Raw genomic sequence first — 23,035 nt, forward strand, 5'->3', positions numbered from 1 at the left:
CTGAGCAACACAGATACATTGAAGTGTCTGCTGGATGCAGCAGAATGAACACCTTTCTGACCTGCAGAAGCAAACCAAAACAACAGCTTGAGGCAGATTTGTTTTGAACCACATAATGTTCTATGTGTATCTAAAAAAAAAACCAACTGAAAACACCCAAACCTTTCTGTGGCACAGCAATTGTCACTTCAAAGGATTTTTCACACCCCTGATTACATCTGGTTCCCTTCAGAGATTGCTCTGAATACAAAATAGATATGCTGTGAAATAGAAGCTACTTCATACCATAACGTTACCATTATTTGTTAACATCTAGCTCTACTATTTATTTTCTTCTAGTTTAGCATAACTTGCTGCATACAACCACAGAGACCTGATGCAGTCTATTCAGCTCTTGTACTGCAGTTTTTCCTCCACCAGCTGCAAGTTAACTGATTTCAGTGGATATCTGAACACTGCCCTATTTTATCTGGGCCTACCATGACATTTTGAAAGGACCCAAGTAACTCTGAACACCACAAAGAATTCACAGATCTCATTGATGGAAATATTTTTTATTAGAAAGAGTAACAAAGTGCTTCCCATAGGTTTCATTCAATACAGAGATTTTAAGAAATAAGATTTTTCCTTTTTATAAGGACAGCTTTGATGCGATGATGTTTCAGCGCCAACAGGGTTCTCCAAGATTCTCCTGCAGAGCTTCTCTGTACACACTCTTTCAACCATTTATGCATTTGGCAGGCATGAAACAGCACTGAAGAGTCCATCCCTTAAAAAATGGAGGTTATGTAAAACGCTTGTAATGTGGAAAACACTGGCCAACAGGAATTATATTGTTTGTTGTGGTTTAACAGAGATTTAAGGGACAATTCTTTCATACAGTCCTACACACAGATGCATAAAGGTGCTTTTAGTTCTATCAATAATAATAATAGTATGTAACAGCATAAATAACATTATCAATTTTTACTATATAGACAACTGTGAAATTGCCTTTTTTCTTTTTAAAAATTAACCTCTTGCTTTTTTAGCTAGGGACATCCTTTGAACATTTGGTGCTTCCTTTGCCTTCTGGATGGAATAAAGAACACAAGCAAGGACTGTTCACCCATTTCCCCCCCACTTTTGGCACACATTTATGATCAGATTTCTTTGGACGCACATATGCACCGTTTCACCGCATTCCACTTTCCACTCTTTATGTCTGATTCTATCCCAGTTCCCCCTTTTCCTTAGTTCCTCCTGCCTTCCCTGCAAACGAGAGGGGGATAGTACAGTAATAGCACAAAATTTAGGACAGACATTTCAGTACAAATTGTTATATACAAGGGAATGTATGAAACCAAACAGGAGAGGGGGATTATCCATGCAATGCATTCTTTTCCCATTTTCAAGCCAACCTTACACCACTAGCACTGTTTTTTCAGGTTGTTAAAAATGCAAAACTTCTGCAAAGGACAAGACATAGTTACCCATAAGAAAAACCACCTAAGACATCCACTAAACACAGTATCAGCCCCAAAGCTACCCTACCTTTCCCCAGAGTACACGTACACAAACATGAACATTGAACAAGCAACTGAACTGAATTCATGAGTGCAACAGTCACAGCTCTGCTCACACTGAAAGGCCACATGCACATCAACAATGTCCTCACTGAGGCTGTTGGTCACACCCGTGGTTCACTGTTCCCCCTTCCTTATGTACAGAGCCCAATCACCACTTCAAGGAAATACCACATGCCATCTCACAGCACAGCACCTTTACACAACAGAACTACTGCAACAAGGGTAGCACAGATACACTTCTTGCTACGGGATGAAGAGAATTAGATGAGATCCTCTGTACAGTAACTGGATTGTGGGAAGAAAGAAAGGATTTTTTTTTTTACTTTTAACAACAGGATGCTTTTGTAATACAGCCCTTATACAGGAGGAGAATACACATAACTCCATCATTCTAGCTATACAAATCTGCAAAGATGTAAACAGATGTTCTCCTTATAGGGGGCTTGAAACAAACCCAAAGCTTACCCCTAGGCACTTCTGAGTACAGAGCTCCTGGCTCTGAGTTCAGCCTGTACTTGCTGTCCAAGATTTCCCTGCCACCAGCAGAACTATTTAATCAGGTGCCAATCAACACAGGTTGCCATCTAACTACACAGCTGGGCCTCAGTCCTGCAGTCCTGCTGCTTCAGCAGAGCCTCCTGAATCCACATGCAGGGTCATCTGAAGATCCAGAGAGGTGACCTGCCTCCACAGAAGGACACTACTTGCTCATTAGAAAAGCACAGAGACACATCTAGAGATGGCATTTCAGTACAAAAGAGTCTAGAGGAGCTGGGCTTTCATGTTCACTGCCCTAAATAACAATAATTTTCCTAACAGGAAAGTCTATAAGAACTGGGGCCAGGAGTCCTGGAAATAGCCTAACAGACAAATGATCCATGCAAAAAGCTGGACTTGAGAATACAGCTGCAGGAATGGGACTACAGAGAACCCTCCCTTAACTTTAAAAGTCTTTGAATAAGACAACATCTTCAACTAATTTATTGTTGTAAAAACATTTAGGAAAAAGTCACTGCAAAAGGTTGAGTAATTTTCTGTAAATTTCACATCTCCTATTACATCTCTTTAAGCAAATATGTAATTTCACTCTACCACAGATGAAATAATTTTTGCAATTAAGTTTCTTGCTAAGAGTAATGTACAACAAATATTAAACTGGTAGCCTATTTAGCAGCAGTAGTAAAGTATAAGTAGTAAAGATTCTGTCCCATTTTTCTGTTTCTCTTCAGAAAAAGAAGAGAACTTGGATATACCCAGCACACCCCTGAAGTGGCTGCTGGGGAGGGGAGTGAATTTTGCACCCACTCCTGAATCTATATAGCCTATTCTCTAGGCTGTGTGTGACATATACCTGTAGGTAGGCATTTTTGCTGCCTAGTATGGAAAGGAACCAGTTAAGACTACTAAATAAAATGACCACCTGGTTTCAACTCCATTCTTGCCTTGCATGAGGAAACAGGTCGAGTTGGCTTAGGTGCACAAAACTTTAGCTTGTGTGGGCCCACACTGCAGCAAACGTGGGAAGCATTGAGAGATCTGGTCTGGTATCTGGTTGTTCAGCCACTTGTCACACCACCCAGAGGAAGCAGACAACATTCATGCTGTCTGGAATGGCAAGTGTCCAACACTGCAGCTGGAACTACCTACAAACTCCATGAATTATCCAAATATTTATCTTAAGAAGGAGGGCTGGGGGAAAGAGCAAGTACGAAAAATAAAGAAAGAAAAATAGCAGCAGGAGCTGAGTACATTTCCAAAAAACAACGCAGTGCTACACTAGACTGCTTGGCCAATGTAGGATTGCAATTCCTCCTGAACAACAGCTGAAGTCTTGTCTGATGTCACTAACATTAGTATAAGGGCATTTTGCTGCTACAGCTTGTTTCCTGGGGGAGAGCTTACTATAAACTACCTTACCCAAAGTTGCTTTTGTGTCTGGAAATTGTACTCATCTTACAAATGCAGGTTTGTTACCAAATCTCCCTTGCACAGATTTAGCTTTTCAGCAAAACACTAACAAATTATGCAGATTCAGGGAACAAACAGCACATAAGCCCTCTCAGCAGTGAAACAGAGCACAAGAGGACACACAAGTGTCCTCTTAAAACCAGACATGAAATTTTCACTATACAAAGCAAGATCATGGGGAGAGTGGAAGGGAAAATGAAAAGCCAGTCCTTTGGCTAAGGCCCCATGAGCGCAGAAAACAGTATATTTCACACCATTACATTACAAACATCTCCTTTCTTCCCCCTAAAAGATGCAGTAGGGCAGTGCTGATTTGGTTTGAAATGTAATTTTAGTCCCCCTCACCGGAAGTCCAGCAATTTGAAGCACTGCAGCTTTTGATATACCATCCATTTACATAAACACATAAATCCACTGACATAGTGACAGTGTTGAAATATGTCATCCAATCAGTATCTATAAAATTTTACTGTTGTACATAAATAATGACAAGGCACAGAACAGCCACCAGTCCAAGAGCTTGTAGGCCAAGAAACCAGAGCATAACCCAGAAGAATATAATTATCACGGGTTCTACTATCCGTTCTCCAAAGTACATCCTTGTGAAGCCTATTCTGATAAGGCTTTTGTTTAGTTCTCCAAACAGAGTTCCCATCTTTTTGTAGTCATCTATCACAGGTTCCGTGCTGTGGTTCCTTTGCTCTTGGTGGACCTGTAGGCAGAAGACAAAAAGAGAAAATATGTTGTACAATTTTATTACTGTGATTCTGAACAAGTCTCTCATCTGTTTCTATCTGAATGCATAAAACTAAGATACACATGCAATAAATCTACTCCTTAAATCAAGAAATTGAAAATGCTACATAACTTGTGACCTTGGTACAATGCTAAGGATGTAATTTGTCCAAACCTGGGACATCTGAAGTGGTGCTACAAATACATGACAGCCTCCCTCCCCTCCAGATGCCACTCTAGAGGAGGTGTAAAGCTCTCCTGCAGGTCATAGATCTTACCTGTCTGTGCAACCTGCCTGTGGTTGTCAGGGCAACCACAATGGAATGAGATGTCTCTAATTCCAGGAAGGAGATTTGGCTGAACTATCTCCAGAACATCTCCAGAATTACAAGAATGATATCAAGCTATTAAACATGAACTATGAAGTGTTTTGCAATGAAGGCCAGGGAACTGAAGGGCTGCTAATCGCTGCTGAAAGAAGGGCACTGCATTTCACCAGGAAAGTGACAAACATCTGTCCCAATGTTGGTGTAAGAAACCATACAAGTCAGACAAAGGAAGACAGATGAAAGGTCGGCACAGATGTAAAGTGGTGGTATAAAAAAGCAAAGGGAAGGAGAAACAAGTTCTGGACTTTTTGTGAAATAAAAAAAGGCAGAGCAAATACACAGGAAGGCAGAGATCCATCTTTAAATGAAGATGCCACAGGTAAATATCACTGCAGAAAACAGGAATGTTTCACCATGTAAACTGTAACTAGATTAGAGTTTGAAATCCCATCTCTCTTCCCTAGAGTCCAGAGATTCTTTGCACAAAACCTTATTGCCTTGTGTTTGGGTATGACAGGGCAAACATGCTTTCAAGATGATGAACATGAATCTTCTAATGCTTCCATTAGGCAGCAGTGAAAACACATACAGCAGGTACTCATAAATAATTCAGTTGACTGATCAATAGGTCCTACAAATTGCCCATAAGCTCTATGTGCAATTAGTTTACTCCCAGATTCAAAGCAAACATGTTCCATCTTTAAGGATGAATGCTATTCTGCATCCCTTGTTCTATGGCTTGGTCTTGGTAGAGAAATAGAAATTCCTTTTCACAACAGTGCCAGGCTTTCCATTAGAGAGCAAATAATAAATTGAGTTACCATTCTTACAGAAAAACATACAGCAAAGACCAACGGAAGCCAGTATTGTGTTTCTAGGTCAGACTTTAGGCCACCATGCAGAACCTACTGGCTGAATGCTCTGGGTAAAGCCCTACAGCTGCTGCTGGAAGAAAAACCCCAACAGTCCCTCAGCTGAAAGTACCAGGATTTTTTTTTTCTTTTTTAAATTTGCTTACTCATAAAGAGTCTGGTTTAAGCTTCAGTACTGAATCTCATAAAGGGACAGGTGCAGAAAGCCTAAATAGAGTATTAGTTATGAACACATTACTGTTCACTCCTTCTGTGCTTCTACAGAACATCCTGAGCGGGGAGAACTGCAGTACTGGAGGGTATGTACAGACAGACTCTCGCCTCTTTTCAGCCAACTTTGCAGGCCCAGGTTGTTTTCTCCCCCTTACTGGATTTTCTTCAGCATATTAGCTTTAACTGTGCTTTATTTAATTCAATTTAATTCAAAGAAACATTGACTCATCAATAATCCCAAAGTTTCAAGATCAGTCTCTTCCAGAGAAGCAGGACCCCTTGTGAGCCCCTGTAAACTTGGCAGGGCTGGGAACACAATGGAACTCTTATCCCTCCATTCCCAAAGAGCACAGGGAGACAAATAGACTCTTAGCCTAAGTGTATACTGACCACAACAACTAGGGGAAAAGAGAAGGGATGTGCTGAGAAGGGAAAATAAATTTATTTGCTTCTTGCATGCAGACACCAGAGAGAGCATGTGACAGATGATGGTGGAGAGGATCAGAGCACAGCTCACAGCAAGCAATGCAGAGACCACTTCTGAGAGAACAGCTGAGAAATCACTACATTTTCTAGCCGTGGCCAGAGCAACCAGGAGGGGGGAAACATACACATCACTTCTTCACCCTTGTAAGTGGTACTCAGCAAGGTCCTGGAAGCCTTCCCACAGAGCAAGTGCAGCACTGGCCAGGAGGCTGCCAGCAGGCACAGGTCTGCAGGTCTCCTGCAGCTCCCACTGGGCTAAGCAGGATTAACCACACGTGTTCATGCCAACTACGCCCTTCCTGCTATGAGGAGCTGTAGGACACATGATTGCACTTGCAGCCCCGCTTGCTTCGATAAGCTAACAGCAAGAAGTTGCACACCTTCTCTTAAACAAACTAAACACAGTAAATTCCACCTCACTTAGGTTGTCCAGGTATTTTTTATTTTTTCATTACCCCTCCCACACCTTCTCAAACAAGGGTAGATTCATGGATTCCAAAGCGATTAGACACAGGGAGCTGCCAGGCACAGAGACTGACAAGTGTATGTTTAACTACAGAACAAGTGTCAAGTTATTTTTCCAAATATTTTCAATAGCTTACAAAACCTTTCAAAATGATCAAGGAAATTCTCAAGACTTCAAAGTCTGCTTCAGTTAATTCAGGCTAAGTATATCTTGCTCCAGGCAACTCAGCAATAAGCAAGTGAAGCTGAGAACAGATGATCAGTCACAAAACACTGACGGCATATTTTTCTTTACTATTGTGTAATATTTCACATGCTGGACAAATACTTTTTTTCAGAGGTGTAGCTAAAACAGGATTAGGGCAAATGCCAGTAATGTTACAATACTCCAAATTGCTAAGGAATTATAAATAAGCTTCAGTACTGCAGCTAAAATTTCTCTCACTAACTTTCAGGGCAACAGTAAAATGGCATGCAGCCCCATGTATGTACCATAGCTCTCAAATCATAACCTCAGAACCAAATTCTTTTTTTTCCCGACAAAAAAATACTTTTCTAAACAATTTTAGAAATTGGCTGCCTTCAGTGAACACACAGTTCCCAGCTGACTCTTTAATTTTTACTGAACTATTTTCATAGGGCTATTTTCATACTAATCTTGCTGAATCAGCCTGAAGCTAGACAGACACTACCATAACAGACAAAATGTGAAGAGAGAAATGTACCCATTCTGAGCAGCTCACCCCCTTGCCTCTGCAAAACCAGAGCTTCCTCGCGTAAAAGCCGAAGTTTCCGTTGCAAAGTTGCTATTTTAAAATTCAAGAACGCAGCCTAGGTTTCATAACTTCTAAGAATCGACTGTGTATCAGGAGGGAGCAGAGGGAATTTCTTGATCTGCACTAGCCCCAGAGAAAACATGCTTTCCAGGCTTTTCCCAGCTGCTCTTCTCCCCATAATTAAGTGCCATGCAGGGGGCACTCCCAGACTTCATCTGCTACAGCTCAGGAGGGAATGTAAGAGAGGGCCACTTCAACTTCACTCATTTGTTTGCCTTTCCTCACTCTTGCAAACACAGGAGTGAAGAAATTCAGAGGGACGGGGAAACAGCAGTGCAGCCAGAGATCTAGATGGATTGATATAGATTAATATATGCCCAAAATATCTTCTGAAAAGACAGGAACAGCAGCACTGCCTCCCAGACAAGAATCCTCTTTCCCCCTTCCTCCAACTGGCTAAAAGACACTCACCAAATATACACATACGATATTATTCCTGAAGGAGAAAGGAGAACAAGGCTTTCCTAAGTGAATAAGTCTAAACCAGAATGTATTAGAAATGCTGATTGCATTTGTTTCCTAATCTAATGTTTCTTATCAAATTAATGTAATGAATTACTTCTTACTGTAATTTAAATTAATTTTACATCAATTTAATTTTATTTTAGACTTACTGGGATGACTTAGTCTGAATTCTGAATCTATCCTCTGTCGGTTTGAAATTATTCCCCCTTGTCCTATCCCTACACGCCCCTGTAAAAAGTCCCTCTCCAATTCTCTCCTTTTAGGCACTGCAAGGTGCTATAATGGCTCCCTGGAGCCTTCTATAGAGCCCTGGAGCCTTGGCTCCAGGGAGCTTCTCCCAACTCTCTCAGCCTGTCTTAACAGGAGAGGTGCATCTTCATCATCTCTAAGCCCCTTCATGGCTCTCTTCTGGACTCATTCCAGCAGGTCCATGTCTTTCCTGTGCTGGGGGCCTCCAGTGCTTGCAGCACTCCATACTCAATTTTGTATATGGCTTCTAATTTTTTATTTTAAATTATTTAAAGATAAAAAGAGAGTTATCGTACAGAACAGAAAGGGAAGCAGCTGATCCACTCCACTGCTCAGCATGCACAATGTCCTTCACAAACCCATTGGTACCTGCAGGTTCCCATCAATTCCTCTGGTCTTTTCAGATGTTTGGTGTTTTAAAATTTCCCTCCCTGTTCAAAATGACACATTTTCATTAGCAAAGCCATGGTCTGCTGTCTCCCACTGTTTACTGGCAGTGGGAGTCAGTCAGAACTTGAAGATCCAAACTCTGAAAAGCTTTTAGACTGAAACCTGGAACTAAGTTTTCCCCTCTGTTAAGGTCAAATAGCTTAGGGGCTTTGATGCTTCAAGGAGAACCATGACAGGCCCTCACAGATGTGATGCAGGATGCCATAAAATCACCTTTTTTCAGGATGAAACCCTACAAGGAGGTCACAGAGGAGCTACTAAGTGCCAAGTTCTGTCTGCTTCCAGAACAGCTGATGCTCCCTCATCCCTGAAGTGCTTCTGGAAAAAAATTTCCCATTTAATTGAGTATTTTCCTTGACTAACTTTAAAACAACAAAGAAGGTAAAGTCCTACCTCATCCTACTGAACCCAACTAACATCCGGTTGTGGCTTTTCCAGTTATGTTTGTCATCAACACAACACAAAATTCCCTGTGTTCTGACCACTAACTACCCCTGCTTATGGCAAACTTCCATCCATTCACTGAAACTCACTGCTTCCTAAACTCAGGAAAGCACATGGTTTGTCACGAGCAGAGGCTGCTCCACACCAGCCTGATGGGACAATCTTTTTCTTACTTACCCCCTTCCTATCAAAGGGTGCTTTGACCAGGCAGTGAAACATGAGATCCCATCAGAACATCCTGCCCCCAGAAAGAAGCCATCTTTGCAGTGAGTCATATGCTATTCCCTGGGAGAGAAGGATAAAGTTAGCACTGAACTCTTCTCTATGGCCTATGACTGATCCCTGTCTGCATCTGCTATGTGTAATGTAGCCAGTTTATGGTCTTTTCCCCTCAAATTGCTGAGAGCACACAGTTCCTGCCCCTGACCATTTGCAGATCACACCAAGAAAGTCTGCCAAGCCTATGGAGGATGCAGAACACAAATGGATCCAAGAGGGGCACAAAACTACCCTACACACATGGGAAGTTATTTTCTAATAAAAAAGAGCATGGGAGCACAGATTTAACATCTATTTTTTCTGCTGGGAGGACTGAACAGCTCTAAAGTAACCACAAGTTTCAGTTCTGTGAGCTCACCCCTGATGTGGCCGTGTGGAGAATGGGTATAGTTATTTTTTCCAGGCATATCATCTGCTGAAGCAGCAGCTTGATCCACGGTTTTCCACACTTAGCCTAAGAATCTTAAGATGGTGTGTTTAGTTTGGGATTTTTTTGTGTGTGTGGAAAAGACCGACCAAGTAACTGACTTTCACTTGAGTGAAATAATTGGATAAAGTACAAAAGCCTTTGTTTTGTGGAAGGAGGGAATAGATGAACACAAGGAACCTGCTCCACATGAAGATTCAGGATGTTAAGAAAAATAAATCCATTCAACCACTCTGAAGGTACAAGATCCATTGAAGCAAACCAAGTAGCGCTCTTGTATTTGGTCATGCCTAATGAATAGAAGAAGCCTCAACAGTCTTCTCTTGCTCAAACAACCTGAAAAATTCCCACCACAGACTTAACAACAGCACCAGGCTGAGTACAAGTCTATAATTGCCTCTTTTCTTGCATCTACTGCCTGAAAGGGCATTAGACAAACATTGAACTCCAACAACAGAGGAAAAAAGGCCAATGAATTGGGAAAATAACTACGCTCCATGTAAAAGCTTATGATTTTACAGTCAAAAAAGTGCTGCTGGGCAAAGAAGGCAATGAGAGAAGACACAAAAGGTATACACAATGTTCATCTCCAACACAGAAAAGCAGCAGTGTCTCTAAATTGTGTGACATGCCTCTGATCACAATTCATCATACGTATAGTTATAAAAGAAAGAAAAAGAATGGCATATTTAAGAGAATTATTTCCACACTGTAGAGAAAAGAAATCACTTTTGAGTACCATAGCAAGCATGTGTTTAATTACATCTAAATGAGACATCAAAAAACCACTGTAATAAAGAATGCAGAGATGACTTCTGAATGAGATATTAAAAAAACCCCAACCCTCTAATAAAGAAATGCAGGGATATCACATTTACACACCCATCTGAACATTTCTCTTTTTTCTGAACATTTCTTTTTTTTTCCAAGTAAGAAGTTTTCCCTGAAACATTTAACTGCTCACTATCTATTTTACTCCAGTCATGGTTATTTTTACTCCAGGGAACAGGTGGTGTGTCTGCTATCTGAAGCCCACAGACACCTAAATGTCAAAAAAGGCAGAGAGATATGACTTTAAGAACAAGCTTACTTTCAAAAACATAGGAGCATTTTTCACGAAGTTGAGATGTTAATGTTCAGAAGAGAGTGCCTCAGAGTTATCTTTTACAGAAGATGAAAACTGAAACTGAAAATACTTCAGGACCACTCATAATGAAAAAAAATAAAAGAGAAGAAAGTGAGCAGATGACAGAGACCAGGATGGAAGAAACCACAAGTCCTCTCCCCTCCAGAATAAGAGACCAACTTATCTGGGTGCAGAAAGGGACACACCAGCCAACCTGCAGCTACAGATATTTAATAGTTGGGTAGCCAACCATGGAAGTCCTGAAGAAAGGAATGATCCAATCTCGCTGGTACTCAGCCATATGACCACCCAGTGGATTGCCATGGACAGGCTCTGGAGATTTGCAGCCAACAGCAGGTTCCCAGCTGGTGGCCTGCTCTCTGTGCAAAGCACAGCCTCACCCCATTGCAGGGCACCAGCACAAGCCCTGCTGATGCACTGGCCGGGTGGGGGCTGCCTTTCTGTTTCCTACTCCTCCACATATGCAAAACAGTTTTATGACTGGTAACACCTGGCACCTGATCTCAGGTGGATCTCACTCTGCTTTCTTGTACTTAAATGATATCTTACATTTAATTAAAAGAAAGTGAAATTTGCCCAAGAAGGGCAAATGATTTTTTGGCAATGTCTCTCTCATTTTCTTCCTCTTTGCTACAGGAAAAGACCGGTCTCCCTTTGCATCTTTAGCTAGCGTAAAATTAACAATCAGTATTTAACCTCGTAAACGTAAGCAGTAAAAAGATCTTGATATTGAGCCAACAGACTACAAAAATAACAAAATTAATTTCAACTGTCTGGAGAAAAAAAAAAACCCAACCAACCAACCAGCTTCATTTCTCTAGGTTAATTTCAATCTGGTATTTAACTATGAAAAGATCAATCAATTTGGAAATGAGGAAAAAAACCCCCCTCAATTCCAGATGAAAAACAAGACAACAAACTAAGTTTAACTTCTTCCTCTGGGAAAAAGAAGCAAATGCAAGAAAACTAGAAAAATTCTTAATACCAAAAGTACTTTATAGCAGTTATCAATAAAAGTTACATACTTAGAGGAAGTTTAAACAGAAGATTGCAAACCAAAGCTTGGGTTAACATTCATTTTACAGCAAGAATCTAGAAATCATTTATAAAATTGAGACAAGATGTTTCTATAGAAACAAGCAACAACATAAGAAAAGCAACAGCACCGGATTCCCTTCAGCCAGCTTTTACAGCAACTCAAGTTTAGAATCAACAGTTGCTGGAACAAACTCTGAAATATCAGGAGAAGTTTTGCGTTAAAGAGATGAAAAGGCTTTTCCAGATACTTTAACTTGTGTACGGGTGGAACAGAGATAGCTTCTAAAAGAATAGAGGCTTCCCTTGATCAACACAAAAAATGTCCCATAATTTCACGAGTAAGTTCCCCACTAATCAGAGGACCAGATGAGAAAGTGTGAAAGACAGGAAGCTGGCACAGGAGGGTCCATGGGAGAGGAAACCTGCGTGCCCCCATGTCAAGATCTACTGCCTCACTCCCCCACTTCAGGATGCTGCTTACACTCCCTGCTCCTGCTACTGTCCCTGAAACTTGATCCCATCTGTACTGCAATTTTACATAGAGCCTAGATCAAATGCAGTGTCTAATCCATCTTTTCATTACACCTGCAACATTTAATTTCCATTGGATTTCATTTATCAGGGTCCCCTACTAAAACTGGTCAGCTTGACTCAGCACAACGGTTTGCAACTCCTGTACATTCAGTGTGGTATCAAATGCACTGGCACGCTGAAAAGCAACAGCTGTTAATTCTGCCTTTTAAGGGGAGGCTACTTTTATTCACTGTCTCCAGAAAATTTTTTTCTTTAAGAAAATGGGATCTTCCCATCATTCAAACAGAGTATATTATCCTAGCTATTGTAGGTATGTTTGAAGGGTTGGTTTTTTTTTCTTCAAATGCTGTTAAGCCCCAGAAAACTTAATAATGCTTTTAAGAAAGTTATCATATATTATTTTATTGTTACAAACCTCTGCAACAGAGTTCATTTATCTGTAGAGCCAGAACAAATTTGGGATTAAGTCCTCCTTGTCAAGTATGACTACTTTTGGAAACAAATTCCAACAACTGTAAGCAGGACAAACCTACAATTTTCAGATTATCTCAGTGTAGAATAAATTAGAAATAGGTTTCCAGCCTTAGGCATTGCAAGTTCCACATATACAAGTGTACTTTAGATAATTCTTGATCATTACTGACTTATGAAATTATGCTATTCTGAGCAACACAGCACACAACCACCCAACAGTGGAAGATGAAGATTTTACACAAGGCATACCACAGGTCTGTTGATATTATTCTCTCGTTCTCCTTCTACTCATCCTCCTAATTCTGGAGAAATACTAGTGATACTGTAAAGATATTCAAAAAGTTCAGGGCTTGAACTTAGTTGAGACACCCATACCTCCTCAACAAAATTCTCAATTCTCAAAGCCCTTTTGTAACAGCACCTCTAAATCTGAAGCCATCGATTAGAAGATAAAATACTCCATGTACAGCCATAAAACACTGTTCAAAATAATAATAATAAAACATCCCAAAGGCTTACAAACTCAGGTTAATGAAAAGGTGATAGTCTACGCTAATAAATCTACTTGTAAATACACATATCACGTATTAACTCTGAACTTAAACTTTTTCTAGAAGCCTTGGCTTTACACTTGAACAGCACTGTGGATTCTGTGTATCTTAAACCAGCGTGGAAATCCTGGCCTCATTGAAGCAACTGGGAATTTTTTTATTGCCTTCAACTTTGATTACAAGGAACTAAACCCCACTCTTGCCCAGACACAGAACTGCCCACAGCTGTCAGTACGGAAGGAGCTCCACTGTGACACAGAGCGTGGCTCCAAAGTCCCTCTAGACAGACAGGGGCTGTGCATCCCACTGATGCCACCTCGTGCCCTGCTGTAGGGCATGTGCAGGATGCAGGCGATGCAAACACAGGACTTCTGCATCAACTTTTATTAATACACGCTCATGCTTTTCTATTCATATTTAATAGTTTTAATTTACAGGTGTTGATGAGATTACAATGCAGTACTGTGACAGTGGCTAACCTATTTTAGGAAGTGGGTTAGAGAAAAAGGTTTGAGGTCCTTATCTCTAGTGATGTTGAAAATACAGGACAATTGATGTGTCTGACTAATAGCTATCAACAGTTAGGAAAAAAATGTGATCTTGAGGGGCAAAGCAGCAACCTACTCCCATGGCTTCAGGAGCAGCTGAATCTTTGGGTGCTTTCACTTAGAACTAGCTGAACCCCAGCACTGCAATACAGGAGAGGTGGAAGAAACTACCAAGGTCCTGCAGTGCATTGAAGACTAAAATAGGTGTAATTAGCTCTGCATGCAAACCTACAAAGTACACAAATCAAATTATCATCCAGTTCAGCTTTCAAATCTAATCACAGAAGTAGGTAATTCTGCAGTCTATTGCAATAATGAATTTCAAAGGCTATGTATAACATTTAGTTACCTATCCATCCATTCGGAATGTACAGATATGTAACCATCCATACAAAAATGTACCTGTCAGTAATTTCATTAAGCATGCCAGTGCTGACACAATAACAAGCTTCAATAAAAAATTAAAGCCAGAGGGTTTGGCATTAATTGATTTATTTCCTACAGGGTGTTCTTTCTTTAAAAAAAAAAAATAAATTTAAAGACTATATCATTATTACTTAGGTCCTGCTTGTCAGGAAGGTATTCTTTTAGTTTTCTGTTACAAGGTATGATCTTAAACAAACTGTGTTTATTTTGCAGGAAATGGGAAAAACCAAATCACACCCAGGTTTGAAGCACCAGATCCTCACCTAAAAGTCCCTCTCAAAAAAGGCCAAAGGACTTTCTATCATGCAGGCTTCACTTCACACCTGATGAGAGAAATAAGCATTTATACCAACAGCAAAGCCGACTTTGGCTCCTTTCTTTTGCATGGCACATATGACTAAAGTGGCGCACGCGTACATAGCTCAGGAGAGGCACGGAACAGGAAAACACAGGTTGAGGGCCAGAGCCTGTGTTGGCAGTGCAAACACCCTCAGCAAACACAGCCACAGCGCTGGGCCTCCACCAGAGATTCCAGTAAGAACCTAGCCTGGAAACAGGATCCCCGCCCGCTGGAACAGCAGAGGTCGGCAACAATTCCTCCATGAGAGCAAAAAAAAGGGGGGCGAAAAGGATTATTTTGAGAGAAAACTGAACACACTCAAGAAAGCAAAAAAGGTACAGAGAGTTACAAGGCTTGGTGACACAGGAGCCCCTCCAAATCAAGCTAAAACTTTGTTCTTCTCCTGAACAAAAGAATCTGGGACTTTCTGTCAAAGTTTGCAGCAAGTGTAGGTACCACCAACTCCCTGTGTCCTTATGTCTTCCCTACACATAAAAATAAAATATTTATCCAATTATTTTTACTGATACTTTATTCAATATTTTAATTCTCTTTGTATATTAAATATAGGCAAGTGATAATTCTTATTTCCAAATGTACTTTATTATTTCCCCAGCTGACTGCACCTCAGTATGCAGAAAAACTACTCTGTGCTATGACAGTGAAACATATCCAAGAATCAGGAAGGATTTTCTCCTTCCTTGTGGCATATTTAAAATCTCTATTATCCTATTGCTACACCTCAACTTGTCAAAAAGGTCCAGGATCACTACCTGTGCTTGAGAAAAGTGGAAAGAGAATTTGTCAGCCAAGCGTGGCTGTGAGCACCAAGTACATTTACCAGTTTCATTTGAAAATGTGTTTAGGCACCACTGAAGGCAGCTCTTCAGCCTGCACCACCCCTTGAAACCACAACACACCCGTCGCTAAGAAGCAGCTGTAAACTGCAGGGAAAAGCTCCATGGCGAGGAATTACAACTAGTTTGAACACAGTAATGCATGAAATGATCTGATGCAACTTTTTGACCTCTCTTTCAAGGAAGGAGAGCAACTAGAACCAGCAAATATTCCTTGCTTGCCTCCTGTGACATCCTGCAGGAGGGCTTATGGACTGAGCAAGAACTCTGAGCCTCCCTGGGTGCATTTGTCCTTACCCTACATTCGGGCATGTGCTCTGCTCTGCCCCATTTTTCTAGAGAAAGGGGCAAGAAGATGCTCTGACTTACGTAAACGTGGCGTAAATGTGGCTAAGTGAATTCTCAAGTACCAGAATCTTTGAAAGCGGCCCGCTTCTAGATGTCATGTCAGGCAAGTACTACCAGACACTTTCCAGTATTAAACGATCTCAGCTGTGACATGGCTCATTTATGGTTAACTGAAGAGCATCTTATAAGAATTTTCAACAAAAATGATTAATGCAATCAAAACCATTCGGAAATTACTTATGGATGCGCTCCCGCAGCTCTGTTCGCCCCTGTGCAATCATGAGCGCTAGTATATTTCAGAGCTGATCATTGCATTCTACTATTGAGCATGAAAAAGGTTGTGTTCCTTTTTCCTTTAAATGAAACATCAATAAAGGTGCATTAAGAGCACTGCCTTTGTCTAAACACCGGGACGATGCTGTCTACAAAACAAAAGAGTGCCTGGAAAGGCAGTTTACAGCTAACAATAGGAAAACGGCTCCTAAGCAAAAAGCCCACTTCCATGCCATAAAAAATATAAATCCTGAAGCAGACAAGAGTTGGTGTTTTCCTCCAATTACAGTATATCACGTCTCCTAAGTAATATAGTGACTAAAAGCTTAAAATACTCAAGTGAACGCACACAAGAGCTGAACTACTGGGGGGAATTCCGGGGATGGCAAGAGCACCCTGGCTATTTCTAGGAGATCCATGTGGATGCCGTGCCGGGACTACCCTTGTACATCTGCTCCCATTTTCCCCCGGGCGGACTAAGCGTCCCGGAGGGAAGAACGAGGCTCAGGCGGGCCCACAGGCGGGACACCCCAGCACCAGGCGTGGGCAGCCCCACGCAGGTTGCATAAGCCCCGCCGCAATGGAGCGTTACCCGGGAGCGGCTCGCACGGGTGGGCTGTACCGGGAACGCCACGGGAGAGGAATCAGAAGCGTGGCTGCTTTTCTGTTGCCGCCCGGCGGCGGGGGCAGCCCCGGAGCCGCGGCCCGCCCTCCCAGACCCCTCAAGGGCGGGCACCCACCTGCTCCTCCGGGCGCCGCCGGTGCCGGGCGGCCGCCGCCCCCGCTTCCCGCTCGCATTCCCCGAGCGGCGCTGGCGGCGGGAGCTGCGCCGCCGAGCCCATGGCTGCTCCGCGCCGAGCGGGACCCAGCGCTGCCCGCGCTCCCGCCTGCCGGGGCGGGACGGGGCCGTCACGGGGTCCGGGGGAGCGGCGGCACGGAGGGAGGAACGGAGGGAGGGCGGCGCCGCGGGAGCGGGGGGCGGCCCCTGGCAGCGGCCCCGCGGCGGGGATGGGGGGCCCGGGGCGGGGAACCTCCAGCTGCCGGCTCCCGCCTCGGGCTGGGCGGGCGCTCGCTGCTCGTTGGAGCGAAAAATAAACCACCCCGAGCAGCCGATTTCTAAAGCTTTTGTTCAAAGCAGGAAGTGCCAGGTGTTAATAAAGCGTTAATTTTAGCACCATTCCTCGTCGGTGTGTCCCTGGGGAGGAACGGCTGCTCTTGGAAGTGTGAGATGTGGCATTCTCTGTTCCTCCCTCGGGAAAGAGGAAACACTGGCCTCGCTCTTCCGAAGCTGCTTGGATCGTGTCTTCTGTTCTTTAAAAGGAACTAATACACACCAGGAAGAAGGAAACGCAACAGCAGACCCCGAAAATAAGACTTAGTGTATAGACAATGCCAGGGAAGGTTTAGATTGGATTTTAGGTAAAAATTCTTCACTGAAAGGTTGGTCAAGCGTTGGAACAGGGTGCCTGGGTGAAACCACCATACCTGGAGGTATTAAAAGATGTGTAATGTGGCACTTGGCAACATGGTTCAGTGGTGAGCTTGGCGGTGCTGGGTTAACAGACTCAGTGGTCTTCTTTTCCAAGGGATTCTCCGATGCTCTGCTAATGAAGTGCCTCTGCACAGGGTGTGCCTGGCTCCCGCTTTGAGCACCACCCTCCCTCTGTAGAGAGGCCTCACTCCTGCCAGCCCTGCACGCCGTATCCATGCTGTCCACCCCAGTACAGGAAGGACAGAGTCTGAAAGTGAACCACAGATTTCAATGTGTGGCATTCCCCAGATGTGGTGGGATCACTGTTGTCATCCTTATGCATCTTTTCTCCTCATCCAGTTCATGCACTATTGGTGGCATTGGTCTCCTTGGCTCAGTTTTTGTTCCATAAGCAATTAGTGGAGGTGCTAACAGGTTGTGTTAACAGCAGGATTCAGAGGAAATCAGACATCTGGATTAATATTATATGGCTTTCCAGTGGCTGGGTGTGGATCCCACTGTCATTTGGAGCAAATTCTACCTGCTGTTTGCTTTTCCTGTCATTACTGTTGGGCAATAAACAGCAGTAGCTGTTTGTAGCACACCTAAAGCCATCGCAAAAACCACTCAGTGTGCTGTGGCATAGTCACACCTTCAGGCTACAAGCAAAGGTTCTTCATAAGTGGGGGGCAATACACAAACCACTGCACTTGCCAGGCCCCTCAGTCTGGCTGCAGGGGCTGAGGGCCAACACGGGGAGACAGCTGGGACTGAGCACTGGGAGAAGGGGTCACGGCTCTGCCCACCCTGCTCTACTGTGGCTCCTCATCCTGATGGAACAACTGGCCCAATCTTCTCCCCAAAGTGCAGGGTGGCCAAAAGCAGTTTTCCCTGAAGGCCTGACTCACTGCTTGACCAGAGTTTCCATCCGTGACCCATTTGTTTGTTAGTATTTTTTTCTTAGGAACAGAGAGAAGCTTGAAGAAATATCACACTGTTTAGACAGTGACCATAAACTATTGCAGTCCTGCTGGCATGCAAAATTCCTGGACATGAGAAAAAATCCTATGGACTACACCACCAGGCACTGTGGTGATACATCTCTGTGCACAATATGACTGCTCAGCAGCAGTGTAGTAAAACATCCCCGAGGTTCTCTGCTCTGTGGGCGATTTGTGAAGAAATGAAGTGTCACACATAGTACCGACATTCTGTAAAAGCCCTCTGGAAAAAAAGCCTTAATTTAAGCATAGATTAGGTGTCTATTTCAGTGAGCCTTTCAGTAAATTTACATCCATAAACCTTTGCTGGGTTGTGTATCACAAAAACACGCATTAGAAATGTTTTAGGAAAAGTTTATGCTGAAGCCACCACTGTTCTGCACAGCACAGCCTCTGACCTCACTTCCTCCTGGGGAGCAGTAACCATCCTGCCAGGAGTACTAAAACATGTTGGCTAGCTTGGTGCTGCTCTTTTTTCCTCACATATCTGCAGTCCCATTGGTTTGATGCTATCTCCCCGTAGACAAAGATTCTTCCATTAATTCTGTAGTGAAGGAAAGTTTGTCATATTTCTTAAAAAGCCACACTCCTTCCTACTGCAGTTGGCAGCCTTTGACTGCTTCTTCACATTGAGCAACTCAGTGCAGTGGAACTGCCTCAGGCTCCCTGACATTCTCCTCGTGTGAAGGCAATTCTGGGATCCAGTGCTCAGGGAAAGAACAGGGACTCAGAAGCCCTCACTGAGTTCTCTTAGGATGCATTCACCATTGCAACCTGTGCAACTTTGCTAACCTTAATGAAACCCATTCCCCTTCATAGCAAATGCTCTCACGGCAACCTTTAGCTCTTCTCAAGGTGAACTTTCTGAGGCTTCATGTGCTCTGTGCACCGGTGCCTGGGTCTGTGAATGTAGCTGAGCTGCTGCAAACTGCTCTGATTGTTTCTCTTTGTCTTACTGAAATTTGATTTGGATTTTTTCCTGACGTTTGGAAGTGTCTGGTAGCTTCGTAAGGATGTAATCACAAGCTGAAGGATCTGTCATCAGAAGAGATTCCCATAACTTAGCAACTTTCCTTTCAAGATCACTGAGGGGAGTTCCCCAAAGCCTTCTGGACATGGCTGATCTTCTGACAGTGCCTTCTCCCAGTAGTGATACTTTTAGAAAATGCAAGGATAAATCTCACTGTAATTTAAGTGATAGGCAAAAAAGCAACGTGCCAAAAAAAAACCAAACCCACAAAAATCCAAGCAGAGGTGGAAGCTAAAGGGCAGATTCTGCAAAATAATTGAAATAATTGTTTTGCATGGGGCAACTTCTCATTGATTTGTAAATGCGTGTACAGAAAAAATATCTCCCAAGGAATAAAGAGAGCTCACTTTGCATAACTCCATTATTTGTGGGCCACTAAGGAGAGTCAGAAGCTCATGCCAAAAATCTGTAATTAAAGGGGTTTTGTGAAAAACATGTGCTTGCAGCTGGAGGAAGACTGAATGCTGCAGCTTTGCTGAGAGGCAGGAGAGGCTGAGCCCTCTGGCCTTGCTGAAACACCACTCTAGGCTGCAAACACAGACACAGCTGGAGTGAGTGGGACTAAACTCCCTCTATTTGGCTCTGACCAAAGCCAAGTAGGTGGTGAGGAGAGGGTAACAGATGCTGCAGTGATACTTCTTGAGAGTATTCTTGTGGCTTCCAGTAGTCTGAGGTTCAGAGACTTCCTGATCCCGGGTGCAGCTGGGTAATGAGAGCAGTATTTTAAAGGCAGCAGAGGAAGGTGTGCTACCACAGGGATCACATGCAGCTGAGTCACACAGGGTGTTCTGTTGGTCTTGTTGCCCAGGGAAATGTATCCCATTCACCCTGACTTTTATTTTCATGCCCGTGGCATTCAGTCATGTCTTAGGCTGCTGTCATGGCCAGGGCAGTGAGCCCCCTCTCTAGTGACATCAGCTGCTCCTGCCCTCAGGACTTGCCCATCCCAGCTACCTGCCTAAGGGCATGCATGCAAAGCTGTAGCCTGCCGAAGTGCAGGCTGTGGTTTGACGATACAACAAAACCAGGTTTTGGCCATTTAATTCCAGATGGAAAAGGACATTGCCATGTAGCACACAGACTCCTTCCTGCTTCAATCAGGTCAAACATTTTTGATGGATTAGCACTGTGTGTAAAGGTCTTATACCAGGGCAGGCACTGTGTGTCCTCTCTCCCACTTGGTAGAAAGCTGGCACAAACAGCCACCATCAGCCTAAAATCAGGCACCATAAACCAGCCAATTCAACAGACACAAGTCTGTGTGCCTGCATCTGCTCCAGACCAAGCCTTTGGAGCTATTCCCAACACAAAACTCATTCTTGTGGAGACTCAGAAGGAACAGGAATTAGATATAGTGGATGTCTGGAGTTCTCACCAGCTTGCTATCTGGCACTTCCTATCAGTGGCAACTCAGCTAACTTCCTTTAATAAGAAGGAAGAACTTCAGAGAAAAAAAATGAAATAAAAACAACCAAAACTTTTTTTCCCTCTTTATATGCATCCAACAGATGTAATTGACTTCAGTATGAGATTCACTCAGATTGCTGACTGCACAGTTTAATCCAAATCTTTTCAATCTCCAGAGTTCATCTAAATATTAAAAGGCTTGGAAAAAACAGAGGTTCTTTAAAGCTCGGTTAATGGAAACTTTTGTCATAACTGGTAAAAGGTCAATGTAGTTTTATACAGTATAATGGATTTACTGATGAATGGAACATTTCAAACTCTCTGATGGGTTTTATCTACTTTATATTCCAGATGTTAATATAAGTAAATTCTCTAAACTCTCAGACAATTTGTCTAGTATGACCATGCAGCTTATGATGGTCATTGCAGCTCTTACATGGATTTTTGAAGTAAAGCTGTTAAATTTTGTAATTTCCTTAGATCCTTCAAGAATATTAAGAAATACAAGAAAGGGCTTTTCCAGCACCGGATACAAAGTGAACTGGAAGAAATTGGAATTCAAAACATGAAAATATATTAAAGGATACTGAATAAAAATGAAATGAAACAATTAATTTGGTTCCTTTTTCTTCCATGTATAATGACAAAAGGACACTGAAGATCACTTCACATTAGCAATATCTTTCTCCAACAGTTGATATGTATCATGAAATCTCATTTAAGGGTCAAAGCAAAATATACATGGGCTCATATACAGGGGCTCAGAAAGGCAGAAGCAAAACAGTAACAGAGAAGTTCTATTACAAAAGGTCACCTGGAGCACTCCTAGGCATTGCAGGGTGGTTTTCTGTAGTACCTTTTCTAATGCATTTGCCAGTGTAATATTTTAAACGTTTCAAGTAAATTCTGCCATTTCCCTTGGATATTATTCCACATTATAAAAAATCTGACAAAAGGCTCTTTCCTGGCTATCAAGTCTAAAAATTTCCTTTTTATTTCATTCTATTTTTAGGTGAGGTTTATTTATCTTCCTTGATGAGAGGCTGATTTTCTGCATAGCCTGCTTGAATGATCAATATTTACCTCCACCCTATTGGAATTAGTAGGCTTTCAAAACAAAATTTTAAAACTTAAATTTGCTTACTTCAATTGCTCTGATCTTTTGTGATTTATTACCTTTCTTCTTGGCTACCACCTCAGAAGTGAGTTTTGATTTTCTTATCTTGTCATGAGCCTTTTATAAGCGTTTACTCCATTGCAGTATAAGCTCAGAGCAGGCAAAAAATATTTTGAAAATGTATAGACAGTCCAAATTCACAGCAGGGTATTTATTTATTTATTACTTCAGGACGTGGGAAGTATGGGTAGAGTTTGCTGCTTACTGCTACTCACAAAGCTCTTGTGCTTCCAGCAGTTTTCCACGGGAATAGAGCCCTTTTCTTTTTGCAGTTCTTTTTTTGCTATGTTCCATAGTAATAAGACTTTTCTCTCAGTTCATCTGGAAGTTGAAATAAATCTCATGTGGTAGTAATACAGTGCTTTATCTTTACAGTGCCACCACACCAGTGTCACCAGTCCCTCTCCCTGCCTCTCCCTTCCTCATCCATCCCTGTGGCCCACTGCCCTCCCACAGCTGCAGGTGCGTGGAGGACCCTGCTGTGGCCCTGGAGAGAAACATATTGGCCAAGTATGACAAAGAGCTTGTGATCATTCCTAGCCCAGTCCCACAAACAGTTTTGTTGCCACTAAGCCAGGATGGAGCTTTGAGTCATAGGAACAGAAACAAATGGCTCGAGGCATGAGA

At 42.6% G+C, this 23,035-nt stretch overlaps 1 protein-coding gene across 1 annotated transcript; it reads right to left on the bottom strand.

Moving 5' to 3' along the window:
• Nucleotides 1-538: 538 nt before the first annotated feature.
• Nucleotides 539-18,030, bottom strand: FAM241A (family with sequence similarity 241 member A). The gene is made up of 3 exons (XM_077176579.1): nt 17,808-18,030; nt 17,063-17,394; nt 539-4,248 (listed from the first exon to the last, which is right to left on the bottom strand). Exons 1-3 carry the CDS (start codon nt 18,028-18,030, stop codon nt 4,003-4,005), a joined length of 801 nt encoding a protein of 266 aa, XP_077032694.1. The 3' UTR covers nt 539-4,002.
• Nucleotides 18,031-23,035: the final 5,005 nt, after the last annotated feature.

This window comes from Agelaius phoeniceus, chromosome 4 (assembly GCF_051311805.1).
Source record: "Agelaius phoeniceus isolate bAgePho1 chromosome 4, bAgePho1.hap1, whole genome shotgun sequence".
NCBI classification, from domain to species: Eukaryota; Metazoa; Chordata; class Aves; order Passeriformes; family Icteridae; genus Agelaius; species Agelaius phoeniceus.